The sequence below is a fragment of the Sorex fumeus genome, unplaced genomic scaffold (genome assembly GCF_029834395.1).
Source record: "Sorex fumeus unplaced genomic scaffold, SorFum_2.1 ptg000094l, whole genome shotgun sequence".
In the NCBI taxonomy this organism is placed as follows: Eukaryota; Metazoa; Chordata; class Mammalia; order Eulipotyphla; family Soricidae; genus Sorex; species Sorex fumeus.
The window spans coordinates 2,526,934-2,545,000 of record NW_026606151.1 but is presented as its reverse complement, the minus strand read 5'-3'; the positions used below and the strand labels follow the sequence as shown (position 1 = coordinate 2,545,000).

Here is an 18,067-nt window from a genome sequence, read left to right as displayed (position 1 = left end):
TCCTAGTATTTCCTGTCTGTCTCTGCACCGCGGTCCCGCAGGATGTAGTCGGAGACATTATCATTACATAGAGGTTCTTTCCAGGTATTGAAAAGAGCAGCGTTCGCTCCCCCCACCCCCACTTTTCCAATAACCAAGATGCACAGATAAACACAAAGCTGAGTTGTGTTTTGTCAAATGAAAGGAGATTCGGTTGTCCCTGCCATGGATGGTGTGTCGCATTGGCTCTGTTTGTCGCTTCTCAGCCAGCTCCCTTCTTCCTTTCTAGATCGAGCTCCTTGATTTCAAAGGAGAGGATTTATTTGAAGATGGAGGCATCATCCGGAGAATCAAGCAGAAAGGAGAAGGCTACTCCAACCCCAATGAAGGGGCAACCGTAGAGAGTAAGGACTGCCGCCACTGGACACGGGCCCGTCACAGCGGAGGGCCACCCATCGGGCCCTGTGGTGGGGTCGGGCCCAAGAGACAGAGTGCATGCCCAGGCCAAGTTCAGTGCCCAGCAGTGAGGGGCACAGTCCTGGTGACCCAGCAGCACCCTGACCTGTGCTGCTGGGCTGAACAAACGTGACTGGGTATAGGTCCCGCCAGCCTCTGTCAACAGATGTGCAGCCCCCAAGGGATACCAGGGTCAAACAGGTGTGGTCCCTGGTCCTTGCCTCAGAGAAGGGAAGGGGAAGAAACAAAGAATTTCAAACCTTAAACAAGGATGGTGACGTGGGGAAAAGCTGTTTGAAATTTAGGCGTTCACTACATTTGGCAAACCAGAATTAGCAAGTTTCTTCAATTTTAATGTTGTCACTGTCACTTTGGCCCTCTCTCTCTCTCTCTCTCTCTTCCATGAGTCTGACATCTTGGTTCCAATTCAGTTGGCTGTTATTGAATTGAGGACAGTCATAGGTAGTATTACTGTCGGCGTGCAGTTTAAATGTTTAGATGATTCTCAGGCGTGACCATCTTTAGAGTAAGCAGAGAAGAGCCCAGATGTGTGTGAGGTACGGATACCTGGACTCGGGGTGAAGGTAGGACTCTGGACTCGGCAGGCCCCCAGCAGACCTCACCTGGCTGGACTTTAGCTCCGCACTCAGATGGCACTCCTGGTGGGGCGATAAACATACGGGGTGTGGGGGATCGAACCCAGGTCAGCCACACGCAGGGCCAGTGCCCTGCCCACTGTACTATCCTTCCAACCTGGTGGAGACCTTTTTTATTTCAAAGGTCCTGCTGCCCCCTCAGAGATCTGTGATGGGATCGTAAATGTTTGTGAAAATCGCCAGAAAAGTAGGAAAGTATCTGCAGTTTTTTGAGTTTTTATAGAACTAATCTCTAATATGTCCTTAACTTTTTTTTCCGGAGGGTTTCAAACATATACAGATGTTGAGGACTTGTTCCCCCTGTGATAGATACATTAGCTTCCTCGATCGGACTTGGTCTCTCTGGTTTTCTCTGATACTCTCTCACTATGTTCCTCTCTCCCTATTCTCTCTCTCTCTCTCTCTCCTCTCCTCTCCTCTCCTTTCCTCTCTCTCCCCTCCTCTCCTCTTTCTCTCTGCTTCCTCTCTCTCCTCTCTGTCTCCCCCCCCCCCCCCCATGCTTCACCCAGCAGCAGTGTGGGCTATCAGGGGCAGAGGTGTCCAAAACCGAGGCCCAGGGTCCCATGCACTAGCTGTACGCTCATCCTGACTGAGCTGCCCCCGTCCTCAATGCTTATAGTCTCACACTGCAGTTTTTTGTTAATAAAACGAAAAACTTCCCCATTGTCAAACAATAGCACAAAACTACCTGATTCCAGTTGCTTTGGAACAGACTAAAATTAATTCAGAGGTTACTCTTGGTAATGTTTCGACGGGCGACGGGAGTCATTTTAAGGTTTTTTTGGTGTGAAATAATTTTTGGTGTCTGCACAAGTGACGAAGCTAGTACAGAGAATGTTATCTGGTTCACGTCTTACCTAACCACCACCTTTGGCATCTTCACCGTACTGCACTTAACAAGATCAGGAAGTTCTTGAAATGATGCCACTTACTGTCCTGCGGATCTTATCTGAATGGGGGTGTGGGAGGACGCACCTGGGGGACCTCAGGGGCTGTTCCTGGCTGTATGCCCCAGGGATCAGTGAGGAATTGCATGGTGCCAGTATCAGACTGGGGTAAGCCGCATACAAGGCAAGCATGTAACCCCCTTTATTAGCTCCCTGGGCCCCTTTATTTGACTTTTAACAAATCTCAAACTTATGCCCTTTTTTTCGTTCACAGTTAAATTTAGGATCCAGTTTTCTGTTTATTTTTTTTTTATTATTCGTTCATTTATGTAAAAATTCTGGTACGTGGGCAAATGTATTGATATTTTTGATAATTCTTTTTTTTTTTAATCAAATTACTGTGAAAGCCGATCTTGTGCCTCTTTGTCATGTGCCCTAGCTCCCTCTAGTCTGCAGTAGTTCTTTTTATCTCTCCCCCTGTGTTTTTGATGACTGACTTTTTTTTGTAAATCACTGGTCAGTGGTTTTGCAGACCGTCCCTCGTTTGGGTTTGTCTGCTGTTTCCGCAGGGTCACGCTGAGGCTGAGCGTTTCCGGGAATGCTCTGAAGTGAGACTCTCCTGCTCTCGGTGCATTGCGCATTGCGGCAGGCGCTCCTTGGCCAGACGGTCTAGATGCCGTGATGTTGTTTTCTCTTTGTAATTACTGAATGTAGGTGGGTGGGAAATACCAGGAAACTCTGCAGACAGCTTCATCTTTTTTTGTTGTTGTTGTTTTGTTTTGTTTTGTTTTGTTTTTTGGGTCACACCTGGCGATGCTCAGGGATTACTCCTGGCTCATGCACTCAGGAATTGCTCCTGGCGGTGCTCGGGGGGACCATATGGGATACTGGGGATCGAACCTGTGTCGGCTGTGTTGGTTGTGTGCAAGGCAAACACCTTACCCGCTGTGCTACCGCTCCAGCCCCACAGCTTCATCTTTGACATCACACCTTCACCCACTAATTTTAGCATCTTCCAGTGATTGGCCAGGGGCTGGGGGTAGTGCTGGGGGGCTTGGGGCCCACTTGTGACACTTGGCTGTCTGTGTTTCGGGTGGGTGATGCAGTGCCCGGTGGTGCTGAGGGACCAGCAGGGTTGTACCCATTGGTGATGGGGGACCTCCGGCTCCATCCTAGGGTACTTGGAGGTGGGAGCTATGGCAGCAAGTGGTGCTGGATTGAAGCACTCCAGGCTGTGCTTACTTACTTGGTTGTCAAATTGCCCCTGCATTTGGCCGTTAGAAACTGTTCTTCGTCTTTGCATCATCCTTCCATTGTTTTGTTTTGCTTTTGTTTAGGGGGGTAGTCACATCTTGTGGTTCTCAGAGCTTACCCCTGACTCTGTGCTCACGATCGCACCTACTGTGTGCTGGGGGACCAAATGTGATGCCAGGGATCAAACCTGGGTCAGCTGCGTTCAAGCAAGCTCCCGTGCTGCTGTACTATGTCTGGTCCCTTGTTTGTTTGTTTGTTTGTTTGCTTACTTGCTTTAAATTGTAGGGGCTGTGGCTGGAGAGATAGCACAGCGGGTAGGGCGTTTGCCTTGCACGCGGCCGACCCGGGTTCGATTCCCAGCATCCCATATGGTCCCCTGAGCACCGCCAGGAGTAACTCCTGAGTGCAGAGCCAGGAGTGACCCCTGTGCATCGCTAGGTGTGACCCAAAAAGAAAAAAAAATTGTAGAGGCAACTCCTGGCATGGCTTAGGACTGGACAGGTGGGCCCAGCAGTGCTCAGTTACAGAGCTGATGCTGACGCCCAGTGGTACAGGGCTGGAGTTTGGGGTGGAGGTAGGGGGCATAGGTTGCTAGGGATCAAACCCAGGGCCAGGCTCAGACAGGGCTTTCTACCACCTGAGATGTATTCCTGGCCACTCCATTGATTTTTGGTTTCTCTTTTCAGCACGTTGTTGCTTCTGGCACTACAAGATGCTCTAAGCTCATTTTGTAATTTTCCTGCCCGGACCTAGGATTGGCCATTTCTCTAAGGAACTGTGATTCCTTTTATTGGAGAGTGGTTAGAAACCAGAGGTCTAGGTGCTTCCCGGTTTGCTCACTTTGTGGAATGTCACTGCTGCCAGCACCTCTTAGCAGACAGGAGGATAGAAAGAAATGCAGATGTGCTCAAAACCATAAGGACATCCTGACATTCCAGGTCTGACCCTTCCGCCAATTTTGCAAACAGCGAAAACCCTAACCCCCATTATAAATCGCAGTGAATTATTTGTCTGTTGCAGCATAGACTTAGTTAAGCCCTGCTCCTGTGCATGAAACACATTTCCTAAAGTAGAAAATATTTGTACATAGTTCTGAGGCGGTTCAGGGAAAGTCACCCCAAAATGCACCATTTGGGGCACATTGATTACTTTGAGTGAGCATTGCTTACGACGCAGCTGGTGAAAGAACATGCCAGTCCTCTTTTCTGTCCTTGAACACAGGCGATAAATTCCCCGTGTGAAAGTCCCTCCCTGTAACAGGATAGAACCAGAGTGGAGGCTGACAAAGTCACGTAAGCAAACTGGGTCGCTTTATGGCTACAACCCCGAGCCCCTGTCTTCTTGTCAGTTCGAAACTCTAGCGGCTGCCTGAGTCTGATGGGTCTCAGACCCTAGTCCCTCACTCTTGCGCAATGTGTGTTTTCTTGCTAGACCAGCCAAAGCTTCTCTTGCCTCCAGTTTCTCTTCTCCTTATTCACCTTTCAGTAGACATTGAAAACTGTTTTCCAACTCTAGTTAGTTCTCTTCTGCAGTTGCTTCCGTATGCTTTTTTTTTTCTACTCTATGTAGTGATACTCTATGTACTATGATAGTATAATTGGTTTTGCTTCCTTTAAAGTAGACATAAGGAAGGAAATTAACTCCTTCTCTCTCACACCCTATCTCCTATGTGAAAAACTTTCACCTCCACTAGAGTCAATCTGGAACCCAAGATTAATTTGTTTTTGTCATAAATAACATACTTCACATGAATTATATATCTTCTTTCCCGCCACTCCCCACATTTGGTTTTGGGGCCACACCTGGCAGTGCTCAGACTCTGAGCATCTCAGGCTACTCCTGGCTCTGCTCTTGGGAATCATTCCTGGCAGTGCTTGGGACATCTGTGTGGGATGACAGGGATCAAACGCAGGTCAGCCACGTGCAAGGCCAGGACCTTGGCCATTGTATTCTCTTTCCGGCCTATTACCTTCTTAATCGTTTTCTTAACTCAGTCATCGCTCTCTGGCTTATTTGCTTCTTCTGAAGCATTACAGGTTGAATCAAAGACTTTTGCCAAATTGTGATCCTCTTCTTCTTTTATTTTTGTTTGTTTGGGGAAGCAGCACCCTGCAGTGCTCAGGGTTTACTCCTGGCTTTATGCGAGGTCATCACTCCTGGTGATGCTCAGGGGACCATACGTGCTGCAGGGGATCGAGTTGGGATTGGCTGCATGCAAGGCAAGTGCCTTACTTACCCCTGTCTACCTCTCTACTCTCACTTTGCTCCTTTTAATCATCTGTCACGGTTCCAGGGGCTGAGGCGCATACTGAACATGTGGGAGCCCTGAGATTGGTCCCCAGCACTACGTGGGTCCCCGAGTACCACCGGGACTGGCCCCTGACCTCACCAGGAGTAGCCCTCGCATTCCACTGAGTGTAGCCCCCCCCATAATAATTTATATTTGTGAAAGAATTATATTATCTTTTTTTTTCTTTTTTTGGGGGGGTCACACCTGGCGATGCACAGGGGTTACTCCTGGCTCTGCACTCAGGAGTTAACTCCTGGTGGTGCTCAGGGGACCACATGGGATGTTGGGAATCGAACCCGGGTCGACCGCATGCAAGGCAAATGCCCTACCCGCTGTGCTATCGCTCCGGCCCCAAGAATTACATTATCTTGACAGGATTTTCTTTCTCTCATAGAAACTTCAAGTTTTTATTCTCTATCCGAATCCCAATGCTTGTAAATCCATTCCTGGACTCGGTACTAATGTGATTTTTCTTTTCTTCTCTTTTTCAATAAATTTTAAGTCACCGTGAAATTACAAAGCTATTTATGATTGGGTTCCAGGCATCTAATTTTACAGCACCCATCCCTTTACCAGTGTCCTCTTCCCTCCACCAGTTCCCCCCACCCTCATTTGCCTCCCTCCTACCAGTCTGCTTCTACAAGGGGCTCTTTATATACGTTTTAGCACTGAGGTTTACAGCACCGTTACTAGTGGGGCTTCATACATAACACATACATAACCCTTCCAGCATCACCTCCTCCTGGATGAATGCTTTCCTCTGCCATAGACGTTGTCCACCCCCTGTCCTATCCCCCAGCCCTCTCAACTGGCATGTTTCCATGGAAACAAAGGTGATCTTTGTTTTCCATGGTCTTTGGGTGTCCATTATCCCACCATTATGTTTCTGTATGTCCCACCTATGAGAGAGGTCTGTCTGTGGCGCTCTCTCCCTCTGACTAACTTCACTCAGTGTAAAAGTCTCTAGATCCCTCCATGTAGCAGCAAATCGCATGACTTTTATCTTTTCTCATGGCCAAGTAATATTCTATCATGTATGTGTATCACAGTTTCTTTAATCATCTGCTCTCAGACTCTGGGTTGTTTCCATAATGCTGTAAGGAGCTCAGGGGGAACGAACAACAAAAAAAAACTCAGGGGAACAAACTTTTCTCTATGTTGTGTTAGGGCCCTGGGGACATATTCCAAGAAGTGAAATTGCCAGGTCAAATGGAAATGCAATTCATAGATTTTTTTTTTCTCTAGCATTGTTCATATTTTCCAGAAAGACTGGACCAGTCATCAATCCCACATACAATGAAGGAAAGTCCCTTTCTCCCTGCTTTGGCGTCAGCACTGGTTGTTCTTGCTCTTTTTGATGTGTGCCAGTCTCTGTGGTGTGAGATGACATCTCATTGTTGTTTTCATTTGCATCACCCTGATGATTAGTGGTGCAGAGAATTTTTTCATATGCCTTTTGTTCTCCCCATATTTTGATGAGGTTGAATTTTTTTCTTGTAAAGTTTCACCAGTGTCTTGTTTATCTTTGGTATTATTCCCTTATTCAGTAAGTGTCGGGTAAATAACTTCTCGCATTCTGTTGGCTGTCTTTGTAACTTGGTCATTATTTCCTTTGAGGTGTGGCAGCTTCTTAATTTAATGCCATCCCATTTGTTTGTCTTTGCGTCCACTTGCTTGGTCAGTGGTGTTTCATCCTTGAAGATGTCTTTGACTTCAGTGTCATGGAGAGTTCTGCCTACATTTTCCTCTATGTACCTTGTGGATGGATTCAAGTCTGATATCAAGATCTTTAATATGTTTTGATTTGATTTTTGTGCCTGGCATTAGAAAGAAGTCTGAGGGCTTTTGTTGTTGTTGTTGTTTTTGCATGTAGCTAACCTGTTTTCCCAGCACCAACTGTTGAAGAGACTTCTCTTGCTCAGCTGGAGTGATAGCATAGCGGTAGGGCGTTCGCCTTACAAGCGGCCAACATGGCCGACCCAAGTTCGATTCCTCCGCCCCTCTCAGAGAGCCCGGCAAGCTACCGAGAGTATTGGATATGCCAGACACAGTAACAACAAAGTCTCCAATGGAGACGTTACTGGGCCCGCTCGAGCAAATCGACGATCAACGGGAGGGCCTTTACCTTTACCTTAGTATTTTGTTGGGCTGGAGCAATAGCACAGCAGTAGGGCGTTTGCCTTGCACGAGGCGGGCCCGGCCGACCCGGGTTCGATTCCTCTGCCCCTCTTGGAGAGCCTAGCAAGCTACCAAGAGTATCTTCCCACATGGCAAAGCCTGGCCTGGCAAGCTCCCCGTGACGTATTCAATATGCCAAACACAGTAACAAGTCTCACAATGGAGATGTTACTGGGAGCACTGGAGCAAATCAATGGACAATGGGAGCACAGTGCTACAGTATTTTGTTGAGGATATTTGCATCTGTGTTCATGTGTTCATCAAGGTTATTGACCTGTAATTCTCTCTCTCTCTCTCTCTCTCTCTCTCTCTGGTTGTGTTTCTTGTTTCTGTCTTCTCTTGGTATCAGAGTGATGTTGTTTGCTTCATAAAAAGTATTTGGGAGGGGGCTGGAGCAATAGCACAGGGGGTAGGGCCTTTGCCTTCCCAGCATCCCATATGGTCCCCTGAGCACCGCCAGGGGTAATTCCTGAGTGTAGAGCCAGGAGTAATCCCTGAGCATCGCTGGGTGTGACCGAAAAAGAAAAAAAAATAATGACAATCAAAAAGTGTTTGGTAGTGTTTCTGTTTCTTCAGTTTCCTGGAAGATCCTGCAAAGGACTGGCAGTAGGTCCTCATTAAAAGTTTGAAAGAACTCTAGTGAATCCATCTGGGCCTAGGCTTTTGTTTTTAGGAAGACCTTAGCTTACTGTTTCACTTTCCTTGATAATGATAGGTCTGTTCAGGTATTCCAGAGCATCTTGGTTCAACCTTGGAGGGTATAGGAATCCAGAAATCTATATATTTCTTCTAGACGCTCTTGTTTCATGTTATAAAAATTCTCAAAGTAGTCTCTGATGATCCTTTGAATTTCTGTGGTGTCAGTTGTACTGTCCTCCCTTTCGTTTCTGATTTGGTTTCTCTGTCTCTCCTTCCCATTCTCTATCTCTCTGTCTATCTATCTCTATCTCTCTGTCGATCTCTCTCTCTCACACACACACACACAAACCCTTCTCTCTCTCTCTCTCTCTCTCTCTCTCTCTCTCTCTCTGAGTCTTGCTAGTGGTTTATCAATGTTGTTTGTGTTTTGTTTTGGGCCACACCCAACTATGCTCAGGGGTTACTCCTAGCTCTGCTTTTAGGAATTACTCCTGAAAGTATTTGGGGAACCATATGGGATTTCAGGAATCGAACCCATGTGCATGGCAAGCACTCTACCTTCTATACTGTCGCTCTGGCCTCTGGATTGGCTTTTTATTTTTTGTTTTCAATTCTAGTTCATTAATTTCTGCTCTTAAGTTTTATTTTTTTCCTTCCTTCTGTATGCTCTCAGCTCCTTTTGTTGGTCATTTCCCAGTTTCTTAAGTTGTACAGTCAGGTTATTATGTGGGCCCTTTCTCCCTCATAGCAATGATCTAAGAAGATGGTTATATGACTTCCATCATCTTGACTTTATAGAGAGATGTTTTGTGTCCCAAGATTGTGTCTCTAATCTTGGAGACTGTCCCACATAACACTGGGAAAGAGTGTTTATTCCGCCTTTTGAGGATGAAAGTCTCTCTTCCATTTCTTCCTTCAGATCACGTGTTTCCTTACTGCGTTTTAATCTAGTTGATCTGTTGAGAGGTGACAGAGCAGTGTGGAAGTCTCCAGTTATTGTGTTGCTGTCAGTGTCTTTCTTCTAGTAGTTGTTTCAAGTTGTGTTGGTCCCTCATTACGTGAATATGCGTTTAGGATTGTGAATTCTTCCCTCATTAGGTGAATATACATTTAGGACTGTGAATTCTTCCTAATTTGCATATCTTCTTAAATTTTATTTTTATAAAGTTGTTCACAATAGTTTGTTACCTGTAATATTCCCAACACCAATCCTACCACCATTTCACCTTCCCACCACCATATTTTGAATGTTTCCACCCAACCTCCAAATAATTTATTTTGTATGGCTTGTTATAAATAATCCACTAAAAATTATCCAAAGAATTTTCCTTAGAGGAATGTGTATAAAGATTGTTGTATTTCACCCTTGAGCCATTAAGCCCTTGTATAAGAGATTACTAACATGTTGTTGAAGGTTGAGACTTGTGTAATTTGCATACCTTCTGATCATTAAAAAATGCCTTTGCTATCTCTTACAACATTTTTCAGCCTGAAGCTAGTCCTCTGATACTAGTATGTTTTTTGCAGGCAGCAGAATGTTAGGTTGAATTTTCTAATTCAGCCTGCCACTCTGGGTCTCTTCATTGGTATGTTTCCAGTGTGTGTTTTCTTGTGTGCATTAAGATGACCATCTTGTGATTTTTAATCTCATTGTTCAAGCTCAAAACATCACAGCAATAGTATAGTGGGTAGGGCACTTGCCTTGCACACAGCCAATCTGGGTTTGGTCCCTAGAACTCCATCAGGTCCATTGAGCCCCTCCAGGGCTTGACCCTTGAGCACAGAACCAGGAATTAAGACCTGAGAACCACTGGGTGTGGCCCTCCCCCCTCCCCCCCCCCACACACACATGAACAAAAGTCACAGTGTTCTAAGTTGCTCCAATTGACATTAGCGGAATGAGTGATACCTTTAGTCTTAATGCCCTAGTTTAATTACCAGTAGTGGCTACATTGTTAATTTTTAAGATTTGCTTTCTTAGAAAATCCAATCTGGCTGGTTTAAAACTCTAAATAGCTACCAGCCCCCCCCCACCACCACCACCACAGCCCCTTCTCTCAAATCTTTTTTATTGTCGACTTCTCCCCAAGCCAAGGGCACACCCAAATGCTGGCTTGCAAGTGTCTCTCCTGCCTCCTGACTGTGCTTTGAACCCATTTGAAGAAGGTTCGGAATGCAGAACCAGCACGCTGGCCAAATTTTCAAATATGAACATTTCATCAGAATGGTCAGCAGGATCAAGTTGTTGAAGTGTCCTTCCCTCTCGCCCCTTTCCCCTTTGACCCCGCCGAAATGAAGGCAGGGAGGATTGGCGGAGAAGGAGTTAGTTCAAAAGAGAGGAGGAACTCCCTACTGGTTTGAAACATCAAGTACCAGAGCTAGGCCAGAATCTGTGAGGACGAAGTATGTCAAGTAGGTAAAATCGGACTGATGGCAACTAGACTCAGGAAACCCAGCCCCAGCCCAGAGGTAGAGAAGACTGCAGAGGCCCAGAACCTTCTTCTCATCCAGCACGGGCAGAATTCCAGCCATAAAGTCTCAGCCTCCGCAGACCGGTGGGGAGCAAAGCAATCCAGAAAGGGGGCCCTGGAGGGGCTCAGTGTTAGAGCTTCCACGTTGCCAGCATGGGGCCATGAGTTTGAACCTGCCACCACCCCACACACCGCTGAGCACCCCAGCCAAGGGTGCAGTCCCCAGCCAGCTCGACCGCAAGGGGAAGGGGAGGGGAACGGAAACAAATGGACACTCCGCAAAAGGCAAATAGGAGGAGCTGATAGTACAATAGGGAGGCACTTGCCTTGCGTGCAGCCGACCTGGGTTCAATCCCCATCCCCGGCGTCTCATATAATCCCCCAAGCACCTCCAGGAGTGATTTCTGAGTGCAAAGCCAGGAGTAACTCCTGAGTATCCCCAGGTGTGGCCCCAAAACCCGGGGGGGGGGGGGTGGGGACGGGCAGAAGCAAGTTTGACACCATTGCACCTAGAAAGCCTTGTGTAGTTGCTCTCAACTTTGGCCAAGTTGTTGTTGTTGTTGTTTTGATTTTTTTATTGACTTACCATGAGATACAGTTACAAAGCTTTCCTGTTTGAGTTTCAGTCATACCATGATCGAACATCCATCCCTCCACCAGTGCACATCCTCCACCACCTGTGTCCCCAGTATCTGCCCCTCCCCCTGTCCCAACCCTTCCCCTGCCTCTATAGCAGACAGTTTCCCCGACTCTTTCTACTTTGGGGCTTTATGGTTTTGCAATACAGATACTGAGGGGCCATCACATTTGGTCCTTATCTACTTTCAGCACACCTCTCCCATCCCGAGCGATCCCTCCAACCATCGTTGATTTAGTGATCCCTTCCCTATCCCGGCTGCCTTCTCCCCCAGCTCATGAGGCAGGCTTCCAACCATGGAGCAATCTTCCTGGCCCTTGTCTCTACTGTCCTTGGGTGTCAGTCCCATATTATGTTACTTTATATTTTACAAATGAGTGCAGTCTTTCTATGTCTGTCTCTCTCTTTCTGACTAGTATGATACTCTCCATGACCATCCACTTATAAGCCAATTTCATGACTTCATCTTTCCTAGGAGCTGCATAGTATTCCATTGTGTAGATGTACCAGAGTTTCTTTAACCAGTTGTCTGTTCTTGGGCACTCGGGTTGTTTCCCAGATTCTGGCTGTTGTGAACTGTGCTACAGTGAACATACAGGTGCAGATGTCATTTCTGCTGTGCTTTTTGCACCCTCGACAATACCAATTCCCAGAAGTGGTATTGCGAGGTCATAGGAACGCTCAAATTCTAGTTTTGGGAGGAATGCCCCTATTGTTTTCCAAAAAGGCTGGACCAATCGGCATTCCCACCAACAAAGAAAGAGAGTCCCTTCCTCCCCTCATCTGCACCAGCATTAGTTGTTCTTGGTCTTTTTGGTGTGTGCCAGTCTCTGTGGTATGAGAAAATATCTCATTGTTGTTTTGACTTGTATTTCCCTGATGATTAGTAATGTAGAGAATTTTTTCATGTGTCTTTTGACCATTTGTATTTCTTTTTTGAGGAAGCTTCTGTTCATTTCTTCTTCCCATTTTTTGATGGATTTGGAGGGTGTTTTTTTTTTCCCTTGTACAGTTCTACTAGTGTCTTGTATATCCTGGATATTAACCCCTTATCAGAGACCCAAGGAACTTTTAAAGTTCTGATGCCCAGCTCTCAGCCTGAGCAAGTTAAATAGTATTTTCAAATGTGGATCTCATCTCTAAAGATGGAATTCCAAACATATTTTTTTGGTTTTGTTTGTTTGTTTTTGGTGACTCCCTAGGTGACTGTTTTGTAGCTGACGAGTGAAAATTCCTACTGTCGGGTCTGACTCTGGCTCTTGCTCCCCAATTAAAGCCAGCAAGATCATATTCTTCAAAGAAAATGGGCAGGTGCTCCCAAAACACCACATGTTCGAATTTGCACCAAATATACCATGTCTCTAATTTTTTAGGAGGTTTCAAGGGGAAGGAGAGGGATTCAAGGTGGCAAGTCTTCCAAATATGATCAACTCTTTGGCTCCTGAAATAAGATTTTATTTGCACCTCACCAGTGGGGAATGGTATCCCCCACCTGCCCGTGTCCACTGTGCCCAGCACACTGTAAACACCCAGCACCTGGTTGTGGAATACCTACTCATAGAGCTCCATAATCAGCCTTGACTGAGAGTATTTGAAACTAGAATTCTATTTTATCATTGAAGTGTCAGAAAAAGTTTTAGAATATGCAACTTGATACTTGAAAAATGTACCTCTGGGGTAGGATCTATAGTACAGTGGGTAGGGCGCTTGCCTTGCATGCATCTGACCCGAGTTCAATCCCCAGCGTCCCATATAGGTCACCGAGCACTACCAGAAGTGATTCCCAAGTGCAGAGCCAGGAGTAACCACTGTGCATTCCTGGGTATGACCTAAAAAGAAAAAAGTATCTCTGCCTTATACTGTGTTTAAGAAACATCTTGTAATATAAATCCAAGAATTAAGAACTCAAGGCTAATACAGTAAATAGTGTGCAAAAAGTAGTTTTTATGATACGATGATGAAACTGTATATATTTACCCCTAAAAGAGCTCAATGTGGGAGAACTATCACATTAACTGTCATCATAATTTAGTAGTCAAATTGACTCTTGGACAGTTTAACAAAACGTGGGGAAAGGATACGGAGGCAAATTGTCTCATATTATTTTCTTATTCCAGTGAGAGATTATGATGATTAGTTCTTAACATTGGTAAAAATATATTCAGTGTTTTGTTTAAAATTGAACGGCGGGCCCGAGTGATAGCACAGCCGTTAGGGCATTTGCCTTACAGACAGCCAACCCGGGTTCAATCCCCGGTATCCCATATGGTCCCCCAAGCACCTCCAGGAATAATTCCTGAGTGCAAAGCCAGGAGTGACCCCTGAGCATCGCTGGGTGTGACCCAAAAAGCAAAAAATAAAATAAAATAAAATTGAATGACAAGTACTAGTAAACATGGCTTATAATTCCTAAACCATCCAGTGTGAACTAACAAAGTTAAAAAATGTTATTGATCCAGTAAAAATAATAAAGGAAAAACAACAAGAAAGCATTATATGGAGAAAATACTGACCAAAGGTATGTGAAAGAGGATAAATTTAATGTATCTGTCTTCTGGGCTGGAACGATAGCACAGCAGGTAGGGCATTGCCTTGCATGCGGCCGGGTGGGCTGACCCGAGTTCAATTCCTCCACCTTCAATTCCTCCACCCCTCTCGGAGAGCCCGGCAAGCTACCGAGAGTATCTCACCCGCACAGCAAAGCCTGGCAAGCTACCTGTGATGTATTTGATATGCCAAACACAGTAACAAGTCTCACAATGTTACTGGGCCTGCTCAAGCAAATTGATGAACAACGGGAAGACAGTGACAGTGATCTATCTTCTGTGAGACAGCTAGTACAATGCCTTCAACGTTCTTCACGTTGCACTAGATATCAACTTTCTTAATTTTTCTTGCTTGTCAAGCTGTACTTTAAAATGGTAAAACATTAACATGAAGAAAGCATCGTGTAGTCTTGTGTAACAAAATCAGTCAAGACATTGATAACAAAAAATATGGATGGGATGAAGTTACTTATTAAAGACAGCAAATCTCATTAGGTTAAAATTTTAGTGACAGACTGGAGCAATAGTACTAATGGTAGGGCATTTATTTGCCTTGCATGCAGCAGACCTGGGCTCAGTCCCTGGCATTCCATATGGCTCCCTGAAAACTGCCAGGTGTGGCCTCAAAACAAAACAAGCAAAATAATAATAATAATAATGACATTGACAAAATCCAGTTGTATTCTACTAATAAATAAAATGCCCAAAATAGATGGTACCAATAATCAAAAACAAGGGAAACTTCATGTATGCCCGCATCGAGATATGCTAGACCTTTAATTACTAGAAAGTAATTAAATAATTATTTTCTGGCCCTAAATTTCATCTTGGGCTCTGTAGAATATAAAGAAAGCATGATACAGAGTTTGCCTTCTTTATATTTTATTTGACAGCTCTCTGTGGAAACATTAAGTGGCATATTATACTGAGTCGTAAGGCATGTTTAATCTGGCATGATTTGCCACTAATTGAAAAAAAATCATAGTTACCATTCACTATCTGTATAGCCACATGTAATAGTATTTTTCCAGGGTAGACACCCCCCGCGTATGAATGAATGAATGAATGAATGGCAGATTACAAATTTTAATTTAGTTCCTAATTTAATCTCTTAACCACTGTAAATTATCTGAGAGTATTTCCCCTTTTCTATAGAGGTAAAGACTGAGCTTCAGGTCACCTTAAAGACCTTGTACAGCACCACAATTAAGGTGACAGAATGGGCAGAGCATTCGGGTCTGACTGACTTTCTCCACTGGTGTAAAGAAGCTGGCAAGGGTTTGGTCAGTGTCGAATTGATTGATGTGTCGGCTTCCTGTTTAGACTGAGGTCTGTGTTATTTGCATAAACGTTATCGATTCCCCGGGCAGAGAAGCCAGCCCAGTGTTATTTGCTTGTCTTAGTCCAGAGGAGGGAGGGAGACGGGTTCGGAGGAAATTGGACCTCCGGGCCTAATGGGAACGGTTTCTCTTCTAATCAGTGATTTAATATGCTTCCCCGGCTATTAGAAATCCGTCCCTACTTCCTCATTTGCCTTTTCAGGGGGTCATTAAGCCCTCACCGTCTCATGGGCCATTAGCCAGGAGAGGCAAGCAGGGAGTTCTCCTCTGGCCGAATGAGCAGAGGAAAGTTCCCTTGCCCAGGGGGACTGGCGTGTCCCAGCCAGGACCCGTCTGCGTGTCGTGTAGAGCCGCTCCCTAATCCCTCTCGGATCCCCATGACCCAGTAATTGTTCGGGGCATGAGTACGAAGCGATCAGACAGCAACTTCTATAATTAGAAAAAGGGAAAACACTTACCAGAGCTAACGTGTCTTTTCGGCTGCAGCATTCACAGCACCTTTCTTTTTTTTTTTTTTTAATTTAAATCTGTAAGCGCTTATGGAGGAGCCTCTTTCTCGGTTTTGCTTCCTGAAATGCAAATTAAGCAGTGGCGGGGGCAGCCCTCGCATTCCAGTTTTGGTTACCGCAGAGCACTCTTTCCTCTCCCCCCTGTTTTAATTGGAGTACAGATTGCTGTCAGCACATCGAGTTCATGTGCCAGCCACATTCAGAACAGGGTGTTCTGTGCTCTTCAAAACAAAATTGCTGTAGGGCAGTAAGAGAACAATAAGTCAGCGCTCCAGTTTAAGTGATGTTTCGCAGCACCCAGAGCGCACTTGATGTGGTGACCCTGGGATGGCGCAGCCGAGCCAGGGTAATTGGGTTTTCTCTGCCTCGGCTGGGTCTGCAGAGGACCTCCCCCGGCGAAGTGCCTCCGCGTCCAGGGAGATTGCCGCCCCTTTTTTTTTTTAACTTTGTGTATTTCTTTCTCTACCAAAAATGTCCTAAGTAGGAGCATCCTGTATGTACTTTGATTCTCTCTGTGCACGTCAGAGATCGTTCACTTCCCGTAAACCCCGCTGGTCGGAATTAGCAACAGACCTCCTGAACCCTAGAGGCCGAACTCCCAGTGAGTCATGGTGGCTATTATTAAATATTTATTAAGTGAGTATTTGCACCAGGAGCTGCAAGGTCAGAAGTGACCACAGGTTTGTCCCCAGCCAGAGCTGCTGTGGTATTTCTCTGGGGATAATTGTTGAAACTCTGGCCAGAGCCAGGGCGAGAGGAGATAGGAAGGTCCTCTTCTGTCCCCAGCAAGGGACAGGCTTTTCTTTGGCTCCATGAGTTCTTGTCAACGGTCTTGTAGAACTGGTCACACCAGTGTTCCAAGTTTAGAAGCCAGTTAACAGGGCAATAGCCTTCACTACTTATTATAAAGGATCAATGGGCTGCAGACTCCTGGAGGGCGTGACACCTCTTTTTGCTTAGACATTCCAGATAAAATCGGTATTAAAAGATGGTGACTATATATATATATATATATATACATATATATATATGCTGTATGTATAGATGCTAATGTCTGTATGTACCCATCATTTTATCAACTTTTTTAAAATTATTATTATTATTATTATTTAGTTTTTAGGTCACACCTACCTGCTCAGGGCTTACTCTTGGCTCTGCACTCAGGTATCACTCCTGGCGGGGATTGAACCCAGGTCGACTAGGTGCAAGGCAGATGCTTTACCAGCTGTCACTCTAGCCCCTCAGCTTAAAATTTTGTTACTAGGGCCAAAATATAGGGGCTAAGGCATCCCGCGACCCTGTTTCAAATCCTAGCACTACATGTGATTCCCCTGACCACCATCAGGTGTGGCCCCAAATCCACAACAACAAGCTTTGTGGTGCTGTTGGGACCAGAGGGATCATACTGTGTGTAGGGCCCTTTCCTTGCACACGGCCAACCTGGGTTCGAGCCCTAGCATCCCATATGGTGCTCCAAGTCCTGCCAGGAGTAATTCCTGAGCACTGCTGGATATGGCCCCCAAACCAAAAACCCCTGTATGGTGCTGTGGGGTCGTGCTTGCTCTGAGACAGTTTTTTTCCTGGGCTTCCCTACTTTTTTTTGGGGGGGGGGGGCGGGGGGGAAGGGGTCACATATTTTGTTGTGGTACTCAAGCACATCCTGCTTTTTGTGCTTGCTGGGGGTCACTGCAGTGCTCTCATTTGTGCCCACCGAGGGTTATACTTCCTGGGCACCATGTTCCAGAGAGTCTCGTCTCGAACAGTAGAGCTACAGGGAGCAAGTTTAGCACATGTGAGTGGCACTGGAGATTGAATTTGGGGGCAGGTGGCAAATTTGGAAGGCACTTTGGCCTTTGAGCCATTTCCCAATTTAGAAGAATCAGCCTTCTCAGAAAAAGAAGGATTATTCAGTGTACAAGGTGGTAGTATTTTTTTTTATGAGGACACTGTAAATGCCTCATGTCTGCCTTCCTGCTCGGTGGCTATAAATACTGAATCTGTGATTTATAGTGTCTCTCCGAGAGGCGAGCTGCAATGAATGTTTTGTTTTCTTAGTTACCTTCTTTATAGCTTGACTTGGGCTATTTTGTTTACTATCTTGCTTCATTTATCTTTCCCAACATGTTTATTGGCCACTTATCCCCATCCCACTATAATGGGTTTTTGCATCTGTAACATCTACAATTATAATTATAGAATTTTTTATAAGTGGTATCAAGGGGACC

At 45.5% G+C, this 18,067-nt stretch overlaps 1 protein-coding gene across 1 annotated transcript in view; it reads left to right on the top strand.

Annotated features, from left to right (window-relative positions):
- Positions 1-18,067, top strand: part of FKBP5 (FKBP prolyl isomerase 5) — a 132,216-nt gene that overhangs the window by 77,133 nt on the left and 37,016 nt on the right. The window contains exon 5 of the mRNA XM_056132392.1: positions 269-383. Within this exon, the coding sequence (XP_055988367.1) occupies positions 269-383 (115 nt within the window). The remainder of the gene's footprint in view (positions 1-268; positions 384-18,067) is intronic.